At 50.7% G+C, this 17,853-nt stretch overlaps 1 protein-coding gene across 2 annotated transcripts in view; it reads left to right on the top strand.

Annotated features, from left to right (window-relative positions):
- FLI1 (Fli-1 proto-oncogene, ETS transcription factor) overlaps nucleotides 1-17,853 on the top strand; it is a 93,474-nt gene that overhangs the window by 48,344 nt on the left and 27,277 nt on the right. For both annotated transcript variants that reach the window (XM_077189964.1, XM_054647360.2), the window contains 2 exons: nucleotides 2,181-2,389; nucleotides 14,755-14,909. In XM_077189964.1, coding sequence (XP_077046079.1) covers nucleotides 2,181-2,389; nucleotides 14,755-14,909 — 364 coding nt within the window. The remainder of the gene's footprint in view (nucleotides 1-2,180; nucleotides 2,390-14,754; nucleotides 14,910-17,853) is intronic.

Raw genomic sequence — 17,853 nt, 5'->3', positions numbered from 1 at the left:
CTCAGGTGGGAAACCTGACACTTTCTGGACTGTGAAAAGTAGAGGCCTGCAGAAAATGTGTCATTTGGGAACCCCTGCCTGGAGTGAATCCTGACCTCAGTGATTCAGAGGAGCAGCAAATCCTGAGCTCTGATGGGAAGGCTTTGCTCCCCTTTAAGATTGAACGTCTCTTGTTCTTGTACCTTCCTGTACAGGCAAAGTTTGCAGCCTGGAGATAAAGCTTGCCCTTTGAGGATTTCTGACACAATTCACACCAATCCTTCCCAGGGACACCTTAAACTCCCTCCCTTACTCTAAAGCTGAAAAAGGGAGGGGTATTTTTGAAAGGTTGTGAATCCACCAAGGAAAAGCTGCAGGAAAGGTTGAACACAGCGTGAGCTCCTTTCACCAACCACCACTGGGCAGTGTGGGGTAAAATTTTTTTTTGCTGTTTAGTGGCTCTAACCAGTGTGAGACATTGGCCACAAAGTGCAGCAAGTGCTGGAATTTCAGCAGGATTTATGCAGATGTTTGAGGGTTCCTCTGAATTCAAGCATAGCCACTCCAATTCTAGGCCACTTCGGCTTGTTTGGGTTTGTTACATGATCTGAGATCAGAGATAGAAAAGCGCTGGTTTTTGTAGGCCTGACTCTCTTTAAGTGGATTAACTTGAGGGGGATTTTTGTGTTTACCCAGCAACTCTGAATTACTGACATTTTTTGTGACAATATCATGAGCCTGGTGGTATCTGATTTGTGCTTAGATTCTCGTGTCATTCCAGGAGCTGCACTTCTCTAAGCTGTCAAAATTTGTTTCCCTCCTTGGTTATGGAAGAATTTACAAAACAAACCTCTGAAACAACTGCTTGGGGGAAGGGGGCGGGAAGAAAGCAATAAATTTTTATTTTTAGAAGCTCCCTGTTGAGGCTGTGCCCTGTGAATGTTGAGCATGGGTGTTAGCACACACCAGGTTTCAGCTGTGTGTTCAGTGAGCCTCTGCAGCCCACACACCACTGCTGGGTGGCTTTTGAGCACTAAGAGGCCAGAGTAGGTGAGTGTAGCTTTGTTTTGGAGTGTGCTCCATCAGCTCACATGAAAGTGGGGGCTGCTTTCAGTGCGGGAGGTTCCTCCTTCGGTTTCTGCCCTGCCACTCATAAAGGCAGCTGTGTTGTGTGTGGTTAGCTGAGCTCCCTCCAGAGCAGGCAGCCCTTGCCAGATGCACTTTGAGTCAGGCAGGGCCGTGCCAAAGCCATCAGGAGCCCAGCACTCCTCACTTGGAAAACCCAAGCACATCCACCACACAAGGAAATTGATAGCCAGAGCTTTTTGTCAATATTTGGAGTTTCAGCAAGGGGGGGGGGGGGGATTAAAAAAAAAAAAAAAGGAATAACAATTTCCTGTTTTTAAGCATTTCTAGAAATGCACAATTGGGTAACACACAGCCCTTCATTTCCCACAAATAAACAAAAAGTGTAAAGTAATGCATTTTTTCCCCTGCCACAAACACCCATAACTGTGACCTGCTCTAGCTGCTTCTCCTTCAGCAGCAACCTCAAAACACAAACTGCACACAAACCCTCTGAAAGGAGACATAGAGACTTCACGTGCCACTCCAGAGGTGTTTCCCTACACAGCAGTTGGCTTTGGAGCAGCAGTGCAGCAGGTGGGCAGGTCGGTCACTGGGACTGGGGCTGAACTGCTCACAGTGGGCATTGGGGTGACATAGCCCCCATGAGGTGACACAGCCCCCGTGAGGTGACAGCCCCAGCAGCTCCTCTGCTGTTTGCAGAGCTCCAGTGAACCTGAACGCTGCTCCCACCCAAAGCCAGCAGCCAGCAAAGCAGAGCAGAGCAAGCCCTGGTTTGCATAAGGGCTCCTGGACCCCAAAGGCTCTGATTGCCCCTGGCAGGTGGAAATGGCAGCAAAGCAGAGCAGAGTAACCCCTGGTTTGCATAAGGGCTCCTGGACCCCAGAGGCTCTGATTGCCCCTGGCAGGTGGAAATGGCAGCAAAGCAGAGCAGAGTAACCCCTGGTTTGCATAGGGGCTCCTGGACCCCGGGCTCTTGCTCCTCGGGCAGGTGGCGGTGGCAGCCAGTGCAGGGCAGCTGTGGGGCCCTGCAGGTGCTCCCAGCTCAGAGGGAGAACCAGAGGGCAGTTCCTGCTTTAGTCACAGCTCTGAGGGCTGGTTCTGTCTCTCCCCAGGAGGCTCTGTCGGTGGTGAGCGACGACCAGTCCCTGTTTGACCCCACGTACGGCGCGGCCGCGCAGCTCCCCAAGGACATGACGGCCTCCGGCAGCCCCGACTTCGGGCAGCCCCACAAGATCAACCCCCTGCCCCCCCAGCAGGAGTGGATCAACCAGCCTGTGAGGGTCAGTGTCAAACGGGAGTATGACCACATGAACGGATCCAGGTAAGGACAGACCCTTTCCACACTTACAGTCTTAAACACAGAATCCCAGAATGTCCCGGTTGGGAGGGACCCACAGGGATCGTTGAACCCAGCTCCTGAGTCCAAACCCTGAGCCCAAATGAAGGCAAAGCACACACTGTCCATTTGTGCTCTTGTCCTGCACATCAACATCTCTGTGCAGGACCACGTCCCACTCTCCTGCAATTCCTTCTTTTGTGACTCATTTTTAACAGCCTGAGCACCCTGCTCGTGCAGTCCTGCAGGATGTGCCCCTCCCAGTCTCCATGGACACCCCACGGACTGGGCATGAGACTGCCAGGGCAGAGCTCGTGCTGCAAATGCTGCTGCAAATCCCACATTTCATCTCTGACTTCAGCACCCCATGGATGTGCCATGTTTCCAGGGCCTCACAGAGGGAACATGCAGCAATAATCAGGGTTTCTGCCAGTGAAGCACTGAAAGCTGCACTGCTGGGCTGCCAGGGCTTCCCTGAAGGACACCTTTTATTTGTGCTCTACCAGGCTGTAAGCAAACTTCTGGAAATGGAAAGCTTTTTGATGTCTCAAGCTGCACCAAGGGAAATATAGGTTGGATATCAGGAAAAAGTTTTTTACAAGAAGAGTGATAAAGTCCTGGAATTGCTGCCCAAGGAGGTGGTGGAGTCACCATCCCTGGGTGTGTTTAACAAAGCCTGGATGTGGCACTGGGTGCCAGGGTTTAGTTGAGGTGTTGGGGCTGGGTTGGACTTCATGACCTTGAAGGTCTCTTCCAACCTGGTCATTCTGTGATTCTGTGAATTCTGTGGAGAAGGGAGGAGACTGAGATCCTTTGTGGGAGTCTGTGAAGTGGAACAAAACCAAAGGCCTGTGCCTGTTGGAGTTCTGGATGCTGAGAATTTTAGACTTTCTGTGCTAACAGACTGACTCCCAGAAGAACACTGCATTTAACCTGAAGCCATAAAAAAACCTTCCAAAATTAATTGATAACACTAAAATTACAAGTGTATCATTAATTAAAAGTATATAATATCACAAAGTAAAAAACTTAGTTTTAAAATATAATAGTAGATATAAAACAAGATAAAAGTTTTAAAAAAAAAACAAGTTATTCTTCCTCACCTTCTTCTTCCTTCTTCTTCATAAGTTTAAGTAGTATTTTATAATTAAACAGAAAAATCCACATTGCAGAGTTTGAATAACTAGTTATAATAAAAATAAAAAATAAAAAATAAAAAATAAAAAATAAAAAATAAAAAATAAAAAATAAAAAATAAAAAATAAAAAATAAAAAGAATTGTTCCCACCCCTTCGGAGTGGATAGAGGTGACACAGGGAATTCAGGAGCCATTGGAGAAGGTTCATTGTGTGAACCCCAGAGGGTGCCAGGGGATGTTGTAACCTGCCCAGCTCACAGCCAAAGCACAGTCCAGCCCCTGTCATTTGTATCTAGAGGTGAATCCTTTCCCTGGTCAATGGGAAATGGAATGGCCTGAAAACATTTTGGTAATGGATTCTTTGCTTCTTTTCTGCTAAGGCTGGGATTAAATCCGAGATGGTGTTTTTTGTTTGGACTCAGATATTTATTAGTTTTTATCTATGTTACAGTCTCACAAACTGTGAGTTCTACAGTACATCACTCTAACAAGGTAAAAAATGGCCCCATATCCCTCTCTACAAGGTCTTTTAAGGATCAACTGTTCAATTAAGAAATGACACCTAAATTATTTTTACTTTTAACTGAATAACTAATCACCTGTGCCCTGCAATGTGGACTTTTCTATCCAATTACACAAAACCACCTAAACCCATGGAGAAGGACCAGCTTCTGCCCTAAAACCTCCATCTTGCTTTATGTATATTGCTATATTCTAAAACCTTAAACTCTTAAGTTTTCCACCCTGTGATATCACACACTTCTATCCAAACCCCACACCTACAATCCCAGTGCTATAATTCCATTTTGGAAGCTTCTTCACGGCCTCAGGTCAATGCAGTGTTCTCTTGTGGGTCAGAGCCTGGCAGCACAGAAAGTCTGAAATTCTCAGCATCCAGGGTTCCAACATTTTGTTATAGCAGCCCAGGTGGCCTCTTTTGAAACATTACTACAAGTCCACAGCCTGGAAACAAATTTCACTTTCCTGAACATAATTTTAAGTGCAAAAATTTCCATTTATTTTTCAATTTTAAATACAGGTATAATATAGATACATTTTTGGTTTTTAGCAAAAGCTTTTAGAGTTCATGTTAATTTTAAATGTGATTTGGATTTCTAAGTCACAAACATCTTTGCATTTGTAGTGTTTCATGGTGAAACTCTCAAGGGTTTTTCTACTTTAGAGTGAGTTTAGCAGCACATTTTCCTGGTTTCTGAGAACACAGCAGAGCACAGAGTTGGAAACAGAAAGCAGCCTTGCACCTCTACAGAGAGATGATGATGTTAAAGACATCAAACAGCAGCATGGTGTTTTTCCCTCATGAGTGTACAGTAGATGCTGATTTTGCCCCCAGATAAAAGCCTTTGTGGCAGTTGCTCTCTCGTGGGGATCCTTTGCAGGCAGAAGTCCATCTCACCCTGCCTGTACCTCAGTGGCATTTCTTGACTCCATGAGAACCTCGTGGGTATTTGCACTGTGTCCCAATCTCAGAACTGGGGTGAAATGTGGGAAAATGAGTTAATTCCTGAAAAAGCATAACACAGAGAGAAAGATGGATCTTGAAAGTGCCTGGAGTTTTGATAATCATGGGGGTTACCTTTGGCTACCAAGGATGGTTTTCTCAGGAAAAGGAGGAAGGATCCTTTGCAGCATTGCCAGGCTCCCCAAGTTAAGGCTGGGGCTTGGACCAGCCTGGGGCAGTGGAGGTGTCCCTGCCCATGGCAGGGGATGGGATGGGATGGGATGGGATGGGATGGGATAGGATGGGATGGGATGGGATGGGATGGGATGGGATGGGATGGGATGGGATGGGATGGGATGGGATGGAATGGGATGGGATGGGATGAGCTTTAAGGTCCCTCCCAACCCAAACCATCCTGGGATTCTGTGGTTGCTGCAGTTGCTCACCTCCCCAGTGCCAGACCCATGCACACAGAGGGGTTCCTCCCTTTCCACTCCTCTATCCCAGGGAAATCTGGCAGGGAAAAGGAGCCCTCCACATCCCCTCAGCTGCCATAAGCCACACATGTCAGGGCTCTGCAGGTCCTGTAAGCACAGGCTCAGTATCATCCTGAGTGTACCTGTACTTGTACACCCAAATTGTCCGAGCGCTCCGTGTGCTCTGGAATGAAACGTCCTGGGCTGTCTTTCTGTGGTGATTCCTGTGTAGCCATTTCCTCCTCTGCTCAGAAAAAGGAAATAGCTCTGCCTGGACAAACTGATTCATGAACAGCTTAGGAGCCCTGGGAGCCGTGGAAAAGGCCCCTGGAGTGTGTTGGTTCTGGGCAAACAGGAAATCCTTCATCAACGACTTGCTCAAGACTCCAAGGTTCTTGGACATAAAATATGTGCTCAGTGTCCCTAAAGAGAGGTAACCCCCTGTCAGGAGAGAAGAAAAGGCTGTTGTGAATGTCAGGGCCATGCACTGCCAGGGCACCCAGCCTGCCTCTGGATAAGTCCTTAGCATGGGAGCTCCAGGGCACCCAGGACAGGAGAACGTTCCCTCCTTCCTCCATCCCCTCCTCCCTGCCCTATGTGTCCATCCCAGTCTGTGGGGATGGACTGGGCCACTCCAATCACTCATTCCCCTGCCCATCAGCTGCCTGGTCAACCCCACACACGCACGAGTGGACAATGCCAACCCCAATGCCAATCCCAACCCCAGTGTCAATCCCAACCCTAATGCCAGTGCCAATGCCAGTGCCAATGCCAATGCCAATGCCAATCCCAACCCCAATCCCAACCCCAATGCCAATCCCAACCCCAATGCCAGTGCCAATGCCAATGCCAATGCCAGTGCCAATGCCAGTGCCAATGCCAATGCCAATGCCGACCCCAATCCCACCTAACTCCAGCTGCAGGCTGTACAGCACCCAGTGCCCCTCTGGCTCTGCTCTCCTGCTCTCAGGTGTCCTCTCCCCGAGCTGCAGCTGCCCCCCAGCAGGCCCAGCCTGGGCTGTGCTGTCACCAGGGCTGGGGTTGTGTGCTCTGCCAGGGACAGCTCCAGGGCCTGCCAGTGCCAGGGGACAGCAGGGACACTGCCTGGCATTCCTCTTTCCTCAGACCAGGAGCAGGGCTGAGGGTGATGTGGGGGTGTTTGGTCCTCAGCAGGGTGGCAGAAGGACCTCTCCAAGTGCTAACCAACATGGAAAGCCCACCCAGCTCTCTACTCATGCCAGGATCCCCTGGTTTAGCCTCAAACTAGAAAGAATTTTCCAGATAAGTGCATCTTAACTGCCTGTAGGAGATGCCCAGGCAGGCATCAATATTTTAGGGGAGAAGATGGGAATTCTGTTTTATTGCATCATTCATATATAGAAATGTCATGAACTCCTCTACTGTTATCAGACCCTGAGGCAGGTTATAGCCTCAAAATCTGCCCTTGCCCTCAGACAGCACCTTGCTCAGAGCAAAACCCAGTTAAAATAATATTTAAAAAACAAAACAAAATAAACAAAAAAAAAGTCACATTTGAAATTATACTGAATAGGGGGGAGGAAGATTGTTTAGATGAATGCTGGGTAAAGTTTAACCCAATTTACAACCAATATTATTAATAAAATTTTCCTTATATTTTACATAAATTCAAAATGAATTCCAGATCTTGACTGTATTTACTGAGTTTCCCCTAATGTGCATTTGCAGCTAAACTCAGTGAGTGATTTTTAAAAATATTACAAAATGTGTCTGATCTTCAAACATGAAAGATAGTTCTCCTGTGCTGATGGATGTGGGCAAACTTCCCTGGGCAATCCCAGCTGTGGCACGGATTTTGTCCAGCTGAAATAATGAAATTTGGGAATGCTTTGGAGCTGTTCTGCAGAGACATCCCAGAGCAGCTGTGGCTGCCCCTGGATCCCTGGCAGTGTCAAGGCCAGGCTGGATGGGGTTTGGAGCAGCCTGGGACAACAGGAGGTGTTCCTGCCCATGGCAGTGCTGGCATTGAATGGGCTTGAAGGGTCCTTCCAGTCCAAACCCCTCTGGGGTTCTGTGATTTGATGTTTCTTTTGCTCCAGAACATGAAAATACCGCCAAGGTTCGTGGCCCCCCAGGTGTTTGCCCCGGGGCTGTGTCAGCCCAAGGCAAGGGACCTGCTCTGGTGCCTGCCGGGAGGAGCTCCCCGCGGAGCCCTGTGTGAGCCCTCTAGTGGGATCTGCCGGCTCCTTCTGCGCCAGCATCTCCCTCCTGTCTGCCTTTACCTGGCTGGGACAAACCACCCGACCCTTGCCATCCTTCTGGCCGTTCTGCAGCCTCTTTCAGTGGAGTTTCCCTCCTCCCGAGCCATCCCTGAGAGCAGGGTTGAAGCACAGGCAGATGCAAGTTTGGAGGAGCTGGGTGTTCTCTCTGTAAGAGGGGACCACACAGGCAGGACCCCGGTGTCTGTTCTTCCTTCCTTCACTCAACAACAACAACAACAAATTAAAATGGGCCTTTACACCAAAAAGCAGCAAATTTCAAAAGAAAAGAGGGGTGGAAGAAAGGAGGAATGAAAGGATAGGAAAAGAGGGATAGAAAGGAGGAAATATGCCCCTGAGTCAGGTTCAGAAATTCCTGGAATCCATTATTTTGCTCTTTCAAGCAGAAGTCAAAGGTGGCTCCTAGACAGAGACCTGGGACAGTGATGGTTTTATTTCCACACCTCTGGAGCCCAGGCTGGAGCTGTACAGAGGATTTACTGGTCAGTGCCAGGCAAGCTGCTTGTCCATTTTGGCCAGTCCAAGAAAAACTGTCCCAAACAAAAGATGCAAACTCTTGGCATCCCCAGAAAGAGCTGCTGGAACCAGGAGCCTCTGGACAATGGGAGTGAGCTGTGTTGAGCTGTTCCTTGGACTCTGCCCCTGGCACAGGGGCTGTGCTCTGGAGAACTTTTGAATCCAGCCTGTTCCTTTTACCTGTGGGCATCCACAGCCTGAGCAAATCCAGCATGGACAGCCCCTGGAACCTCTGGGAAAAGCCAGGGATTGATCTGGCAGCTGAAATGCCCTGCCACAAACCCTTTCCAATGATGAGGGAGTATTTCTATGAATCCCAGCCTGCCCATGGGTGATGCAGGAGCTGAGGAAGGAGTGATAGTCCATGAATTCATCCATGGCTCACAGCTCCCTGCCCTCCTCTGACACTGTCATTGTTCCCCAGGTGAATCCTCCCTGTGTGGCCACAGCTACACCCTCCTCCTGCTGGGGTAAATCCCTCACCTGGGATAGGGCAGGGCAGGGGCTGCAGGGGGACTCAGGCTGGCAGAACTTCTCAATTCCCAGGAAAAGGCTGTGTTTGGTAGGAAATGCTGGGCTCCAGAGAACACAAAGTGAAGGATCTTCTCCCTTGCTGTCACTGAAGATTCCATGGTGCTTTCTCAGGGACAGCTCAGTGTCCTGCTCAGTTGGGTGATGCTATTCCCAGTTATGTGTGTCCTACAGGGTCAGCTCTGGGTGCAGCCATCCCCAAAACTTCCCCAGAGGGAAGGGAGGCAGCTCTGCAGACACAGGGACAGGATCCTGCCAGGCACCTGGAGCACATTCAGTGTCCTGCAGGATTCATGGAGTGGCTCCTCTGCCCACAATGCCCAGCAAGGGCACCTCAGTCCCTTAAAGTCCCTTCAGACCTTTCTGCCAGAGGTTTCTGGGACTTGGCTGTCTGGGTTGGGCTGCTGAGGAGCAAGGGATGGGCAGGGTCTGAACTGGAGAGCAGAGTCTGTCGTGTGAAAAATTATCCCAAAAACCTGAGGGGATCTCACAGACCTGGAGTTATTTTGGTTACTTCACTGTGAGGTCACTGTGCCCAGTGTGAGCAGGGAGCACAGCCAGCCAAGGACTCTGCTCTGTCCCTGTGCTCATTCCAAGCCAGCAGAAAATTGGAGAGGCTCTTTACAAGGTGTTGGTATCCAAGAGTCTGGATATCCCAGAGTCACAGAATACCTGAGAGGTTTGGGCTGGAAGGGACCTTGGACACCATCCTAATCCAAACCCCTGCCATGGCAGGGACACCTTCCACTGTCCCAGGCTGCTCCAAGCCCTGTCCAACCCAGCCTTGGGCACTGCCAGGGATCCAGGGGCAGCCCCAGCTGCTCTGGGCACCCTGTGCCAGGGCCTGCCCACCCTCCCAGGGAACAATTCCTAATTCCCAATATCCCACCCATCCCTGCCCTCTGGCAGTGGGAGCCATTCCCTGTGTCCTGTCCCTCCAGGCCTTGTCCCCAGTCCCTCTCCAGCTCTCCTGGAGCCCCTTCAGGCCCTGCAAGGGGCTCTGAGCTCTCCCTGGAGCCTTCTCCTCTCCAGGTGAGCACCCCCAGCTCTGCCAGCCTGGCTCCAGAGCAGAGGGGCTCCAGCAGCTCCATGTTCTCCTCTGGATTTGCCCCAGCAGCTCCACATCCTTCTTGTGTTGGGGGCCCCACAGCTGGACCCAGCACTGCAGGTGGGGTCTGTGCTGGAACAGTTCCCTATGGAGCTGTATTACTGAAATACATAGAATTATTTGATCATAAATAGTGCCTGTCCCATCTGCAGGGACATTTTCCAGGGAAATTTTACTCCAGAGCAGGATGGGAGAGAGAACTCTGGACCCCAGGCAGGGCAGGAGAGGAGGTTGGTCACTCACCAGGGACAGTGACGTATGAACACAACAGTCTGAGCCCCTGGAGAACAATGGGAGACCCTGGGGCACAGTGTCACATGATGGAGCAAAGTGTGACAGCCTGGAGCACAGTGTGAGACCCTGGGGCACAGTGTCACATGATGGAGCAGAACGTGACACTTGGAGCAGAGTGTGACAGCCTGGAGCACAGTGTGAGACCCTGGGGCACAGTGTCACACCATGGAGCAGAGTGTGACACTTGGAGCAGAGTGTGACAGCCTGGAGCACAGTGTGAGACCCTGGGGCACAGTGTCACATGATGGAGCAAAGTGTGAGACTATGGAGCACTCCAAGTGTCACACTCTGGAGCATGCTGTGACAGCCTGGAGTATGAAAGCCTGGAGCAGGATCTGACACTGGAGCACAGTGTCACACCCTGGGACACTGTGTGACACCCTGGAGCATCATGTGACACCCTTGAGCACAGTCTGACACCCTGGAGCAGGGTATGACTCCTTGGAGCACAGTGTCACACCCTGGAGGACAATGTGACATGCTGGAGGACAGTAGGAGCCGCTGGAGCACAGGGTCACACCTGGATCACTGTCACTCCTGGATCACTCTGTCACACCTGGATGACACTGTCACACCTGGATCACTCTGTCACTCCTGGATCACACTGTCACACCTGGATCACTCTGTCACTCCTGGATCACACTGTCACACCTGGATCACAGTGTCACACCTGGATCACACTGTCACTCCTGGATCACTCTGTCACTCCTGGATCACTCTGTCACACCTGGATAACTCTGTCACACCTGGATCACACTGTCACTCCTGGATCACACTGTCACACCTGGACCACTCTGTCACACCTGGATCACAGTGTCACACCTGGATCACACTGTCAATCCTGGATCACAGTCACACCTGGATCACACTGTCACACCTGGATCACTCTGTCACTCCTGGATCACTGTCACACCTGGATGACACTGTCACTCCTGGATCACACTGTCACACCTGGACCACTCTGTCACACCTGGACCACTCTGTCACACCTGGATAACTCTGTCACACCTGGATCACTCTGTCACTCCTGGATCACTCTGTCACACCTGGATGACACTGTCACACCTGGATCACACTGTCACACCTGGACCACTCTGTCACACCTGGATCCCACTGTCACACCTGGATCACACTGTCACACCTGGATCACAGTGTCACACCTGGACCACTCTGTCACACCTGGATCACACTGTCACACCTGGATCACACTGTCACTCCTGGATCACACTGTCACACCTGGACCACTCTGTCACTCCTGGATCACAGTGTCACTCCTGGATCACAGTGTCACACCTGGATCACACTGTCACTCCTGGATCACACTGTCACACCTGGATCACTCTGTCACTCCTGGATCACTCTGTCACACCTGGACCACTCTGTCACACCTGGATAACTCTGTCACACCTGGATAACTCTGTCACTCCTGGATCACGCTGTCACATCTGGATCACTTTGTCACTCCTGGATCACACCTGTCACACCACTCTGTCACACCTGGATAACTCTGTCACTCCTAGATAAGTCTGTCACTCCTGAATCATGCTGTCACACCCTGGAGGACAATGTGACATGCTGGAGGACAGTATGAGCCCCGGGAGCACAGGGTCACACCCCTGAGCATGGTGTCACACCTGGATCATCACACCCGGATCATCGTGTCACACCTGGCTCACAGTGTCACACCTGGAGCAGGGTCACACCTGGATGACTCTGTCATACCCAGACCATGCTGTCACTCCTGGATCACACTGTCACACCTGGATCTCAGATACCTCCCTGGGCCTCCCCAGCCCAGGCCATGCCCAGCAGCACTCAGCACTCAGCTCTGTGCCCAGCAGCACTCAGCTTTGTGCCCAGCAGCACTCAGCACTCAGCTCTGTGCCCAAGCACTCAGCTCTGTGCCCAGCAGGAGTCAGCTTTGTGCCGAAGGACTCAGCTCCATACCCAGCAGCACTCAGCTCTGTGCCCAAGCACTCAGCACTCAGCTCTGTGCCCAGCAGCACTCAGCACTCAGCTCTGTGCCCAGCAGGTCTCAGCTCTGTGCCCAGCAGGTCTCAGCTCTGTGCCCAAGCACTCAGCTCTGTGCCCAGCAGCACTCAGCACTCAGCTCTGTGCCCATGCACTCAGCTCTGTGCCCAGCAGGTCTCAGCTCTGTGCCTACTCAGCTCTGTGCCCACTCAGCTCTGTGCCCAGCAGGTCTCAGCTCTGTGCCCACTCAGCTCTGTGCCCCCTCAGCTCTGTGCCCAAGCCCTCAGCTCTGTGCCCACTCAGCTCTGTGCCCACTCAGCTCTGTGCCCTCTCAGCTCTGTGCCCAGCAGGTCTCAGCTCTGTGCCCCCTCAGCTCTGTGCCCCCTCAGCTCTGTGCCCACTCAGCTCTGTGCCCAGCAGGTCTCAGCTCTGTGCCCAGCAGGTCTCAGCTCTGTGCCCATTCAGCTCTGTGCCCTCTCAGCTCTGTGCCCATTCAGCTCTGTGCCCTCTCAGCTCTGTGCCCAGCAGGTCTCTGCTCTGTGCCCACTCAGCTCTGTGCCCACTCAGCTCTGTGCCCAGCAGGTCTCAGCTCTGTGCCCACTCAGCTCTGTGCCCTCTCAGCTCTGTGCCCAGCAGGTCTCTGCTCTGTGCCCACTCAGCTCTGTGCCCACTCAGCTCTGTGCCCAGCAGGTCTCAGCTCTGTGCCCACTCAGCTCTGTGCCCTCTCAGCTCTGTGCCCCCTCAGCTCCCCTCTGCTGCCCCGGGGCCGTTCCCTGCCAGACACCACTTGCCCACCTGGCAGGGGCAGTGCCCCAGGGACCCAGCACTGCTGATTCACCTGTGAAAGCCCCATGTCCTCGTGTCCTCGTGTCCTCGCAGCTCCTCAGCCTCCCCGGCTGCCCCGGGGACATGGAGCCTTCAGCAGTTGCCTCTCTGAAGGCGGATTTTGGTTCCCTGCCTGGAAAAACAGTAGGCGAACTAGTAAACCCTTAAATTCGAACATGTGTAAGTTATACATCTTATTTCCATTTTCCAGCAACATTCCCTTCGTCAGACATGAGGAAAAAATTACCGTCTGCCTTGGAATATCTCGGTGGAGCATTTATCTCCCAGCCATGATAACTGAATTTCAGGCACTGCTCCCTCCCCCCCAGCTCAGGTTAAGAGACAAATTTGTTTAGTGTCCTGCTTGGACCTCTTGCCAGCTGAGCTCAGAGGGTGGGATTTGTGCACTGTCACCGTGCTTACCCTGCAGGGAATGGGTCCCTCCAGAAGCTCTTGGCTTCTGCCAGAGGAGAAGGACAGCTCTGGGATTAAAGCATGGCCTAAACTGCCCTGGAAATGGCTCTGGGATTAACGCCTGGGCTTGCTCTGTGCAGAGGATGTGCACTAATTCCCCCCTTGGGAAGGTGAGGACAATGTGCCCTTCCCTGGAATCCCCTCGAGGTGGGATGTGCTGTGTGTGCCTGGCAGGCTTGGGGCTGGGCTTTGAAGGGATGAAAGGCAGGAGCTGCTCCTGCAGCAGGAGAAAAGCACAATCCCTGCTCCCTCTTGGGCTTTGGAGACTGGCAGTTCTCCCAGAGTCTTCCCAAGGCTCTGCAGTAGGCCAGGCCTTGGCATGGTGCTACCTGAGCTGCTGGATGTCCCCTCTTCATCACCCTAGGACCTCAGGAGTTAAACTGGAGCCCTTTTCACACCCATACTGGGGCCTGAAGTTCCTGACTCATGCCTGGGGCATCCAAGATTCCCAGATTTCCTCAGCAGGTAGTGAGCTGTGGCACTATTAGTCAGAGAATAATAGAATAACAGAATAATAGAATAATTGAACAATAGAATAATTGAACAGGCTGTGTTGGAAGGGACCCACTGAGTCCAACTCCTGTCCTTGCACAGGACACCCAGCAATCCCACCCTGTCCCTGAGTGTTATCCAAATGCTCCTGCAGCTCTGGAGGCTCCAAGAACAGACAAGCTCCATCCCATTCAGCCCTGGATAGGACTGTGCTGCCATTGGGTGTTCTCTGGGGACAGCCCTGTCCCTTTGGGTGGGTGGTCTGGGTTCTTTGTTAATGAAAGGGCTGTTCCTGTGTCCCTGTGGGCTCTGCAGAAACACCTCAGGGCAGGTGGGCAGAGCACCTGTGTGCCATTGCCAGGCTCCACTGCAGCACCAGGGTGTTTTAGCACCACAAAGGGTGGAACAGCCCGAGGGGTGTTTTAGCACCACAAAGGGTGGAACACAGGAACTGCCAACCTTGCCTGGAGAACTGTTGGAGTGCATTGAGCATCCAGGCATGAGGGAGTGGGGTGTAACCCACAGACTGCTGTCCTGGGCACTGGCTCCTTACCTGGTTTGGGAGTGTTGGTATTTCAGAGCCGCTGCAGACATTGCCTTGTCTGGAGTCATTCCCTTGGAGGCTCCAGCTGCATTATCAGAGATCCCTGTGTGCCCCACAGCCCCCTTATGACACCCAGTACCAGGTCAGGAATGGCCTCTCCATAAGGGAGAGGGCCAGCTGAGTGTCCCCCCGTGGGCAGCCCCTCCTGTGTGCAGGGATGGAGGGGCTCTGATGCTGACCCAGCTTTGCTTTGCCTTGCAGGGAGTCCCCCGTGGACTGCAGCGTGAGCAAGTGTGGCAAGCTGGTGGGAGCAGGGAGCGAGTCCAGCCCCATGAGCTACAGCACCTACATGGATGAGAAGAACGGGCCTCCCCCCAACATGACCACCAACGAGAGGAGGGTCATCGTCCCTGCAGGTACTGCCATCCGCTGGGGCAGCTCTCCCTGCTCTGCCTGCAGGAGATTTTTGTTTGGTTTGTTTATCCGCTCCCTGAGGAATTTTCTCTCTTACAAACCATGCAAAAAGTAAGGAAAATATCAGAGTTTCTGGCTAGAGGGAATTCCCATGTCCCGGTGCATGATCTGAATCAGGATAGGCAGCATTTCTTTTCTGGTGCTTTTTCTTTTCATTTTCTTTTAATTTTTTTTTCCCCCGGAATGAAGTTTTGTTTTGGTGTGCTGAACCAAATCCATCTCCTGTCATGTGTTACAGGAGAATCTGCTTCCTGGGACACACAGGGGATGATCAAAGAGGAATGAAGTGGGCCCAAGTTATAACTCCCCTGGTGCTCTCAGGATCCAGCTGCACTTTCAAGTCACACTGATTGATTCAAAATGAGCTATTTTGTTTCCATTTTTTCTTTTGTTAGATGTAGAAACCCAGAAAAATTCTATTTTGCAGGAACTGTGTTATCCTTCCAAAAATTGTCACACAGAAACATTCCTGTCCAGCTTTGTTTGTGTTTGGTATCCACATCTGCTGCCTGGAGCTGGCAGGATGCTCTGGATGCATTTGGACACTCAGGGGTGAGAGCTGCTGTGGGGGGAAGCCTGAACCTGGAGTGAGGAGCAGTTTCCCTCTGAAGTTTATAAACAGCCAGGGCCAGGAACTTTCCTGCAAAGGAGCCAAGTGCTGGCCCAGTGACATCCCAGAAGTGGCCCAGCTCTGAGGCTTTCAGCAGGGCAGGAGGGCAGGCAGACAGTGCTGGCAGGAGGAAATGCACTCGTGGAATTCAGCTCCTTTCTCTGAGCGTGGCTTGACCACGAGCAGATGACAGTTCCCAAGCATTTGTTTGCCATTTAGGATGAAAAGGAAAGGCTTGAACTGAATGCAGTGAGGAGAAGCCAATAAAAGACTGATGGCAAACCTCTAAATCCCATTCAGGCTGACGTTTGAGGGACTGGCTGAGCTGCTTGGGGACATCAGCACAGATGTGCCCAGTGTCACCCTGCCTGGAAAGGTGCAGCTGGCAACAACCAGTCCCAGTTTAATTATTAATTAATTAAAGATGTTCCAGGGGCAGTACTTTTCCTGTATGTTTAAAAAAACCAAGGGTGAGCTGAAGTTTAGCATTGTTGAAATAGGGGAAATTACTTTCAGTGCCCCCAGTGGAAGAGAAAATTTGGAATCTCCTCTTTGAAGGAAAGTGAAGAAAAGGACTTTTCCCCCCCTTATGACCATTCACAAATCAAACCCTTGAGATCCTTGTGAAAGAGTAGAGATTTACCAGACTTTGGAAGACAATAATGAACATCATCCCAGATCTCTGGCTGCAGGAGAGGAGGCCAAGTCATCCAAGAAAGGCATTTGGATATTTTAATTTAATCCAGAATGGAGATTTATAGCGCATTAAGGCGAAGATAAGCAAGAATAATGTCACATTAGGCTTACAATAGTAGTAATAACGAGCTCAAAGCCATGTTTCAAGAAGGCAGATTTTCAGACACCATTCAATGTCTTTTACAGTGTTTAAAGGGAGGCCACAAATTCACTATGCCCTCTGGATGTTAGGCTGTTTTCAAAACTCAAGACAAATAAGTCTTTCAATGAAAAAAAAAAAGAATCCTCCCTTGAATACTTGCATTGTAAAATTTGCAGCATTTGGCCACTGCTTAGAAAGCAGAATTTCAATTAACTATTGCCAAAACCTGAAGGAAATCCATCTGTCGCTCTTAGAGCAGACTTGCAAAGGTGTGGGGTTGTAAATTCCTTGTTCTGAATTCAGCTTTCAGCAGCCCAGGTTTTCTGGGGATTCAGTGGGGAAAGGTCTCAGTTACATTTCGGTTCCCTGGGTCTCAGTTCTCTGCTTGGTGCTGTTATTGCAGGGCTCAGGTGCCCAGGAATGCCAGGTGTGGCACCTCCTGACCTTTTGTGCCCAGGGCTGTCCTCAGTCTGGGCACCCAGTGTCCAGCCCTGGGCTGAGGCGTTGCTTCACACCCCCTAAATCCAGGCACAGGCATTTCTTGTTCTGCCCAGAGCACCCCCAGAGCCCTGGGCATGTTCCTGTTCCATGTTCTCAGCTCCCTGGGATCTGAGTGTCTGAGGTCTGTCTCAGAGCTGGGCCAGCTGTTAATGACACATCAGACATCTCCAGAGTTTGAACTCCTCTGCAATCCTGTGCAGCTGCAGCACAACATGAGTGTGCAGCTCCAGCTTGGAAACCGATCCGTGGGGAGCAGCAGCAGCACAGGAAACATCTGAGAATGCTGATATGCTCTGAAAATGGCTGTCAAGCACTGTGGCACCAGCTCTTGCTGGGCCCTCTGATCTAATGCCCTTTGCAGAATTCAAAGGCTGATTGCTGTTTTTAACCACTCATCTCCACGGGGCTGAGCTCCAGCCGGGCTGGAGCAGCTCCTACGTCAGCAGCAGCAATAACGATCCCACAGCTGGAGCTCTGCTGGCACTCGGGGACGCCCAGACAGCACAAAATGCACCGGCCCTCGCACAGCTGGCTGCCTTACAGGGACAGGGAGGCAGGACTGTGCTCCTGCCTGGGGTGAACAACTCCCACTCACACCCAGGGCAAGCTGCTCTGTTCTAGCCACACTATTTTATTTTATTTTATTTTATTTTATTTTATTTTATTTTGGTTTTCTTTTATTTTTTATTTTTATTTTATTGTATTTTATTATTTTAGTTTATTTTGGTTTTATTTCATTTTTTTTATTTTTAAAATTTAATTTATTTTAATTTAATTGAATTTAATTTAGGGGTTTATTTCATTATTTATTTTTATTTTATTTTATTTTATTTTATTTCATTTTATTTATTTTGGGTTTCATTTTATTTTTTATTTTTGTTTTTTATTATTTGATTTTATTTTTGGTTTTCATTTTATTTTTTAAAATTTGATTTCA

This window comes from Agelaius phoeniceus, chromosome 23, assembly GCF_051311805.1.
Source record: "Agelaius phoeniceus isolate bAgePho1 chromosome 23, bAgePho1.hap1, whole genome shotgun sequence".
Classification (NCBI taxonomy): domain Eukaryota; kingdom Metazoa; phylum Chordata; class Aves; order Passeriformes; family Icteridae; genus Agelaius; species Agelaius phoeniceus.
This window is presented reverse-complemented; position numbering and strand designations above follow the sequence as displayed.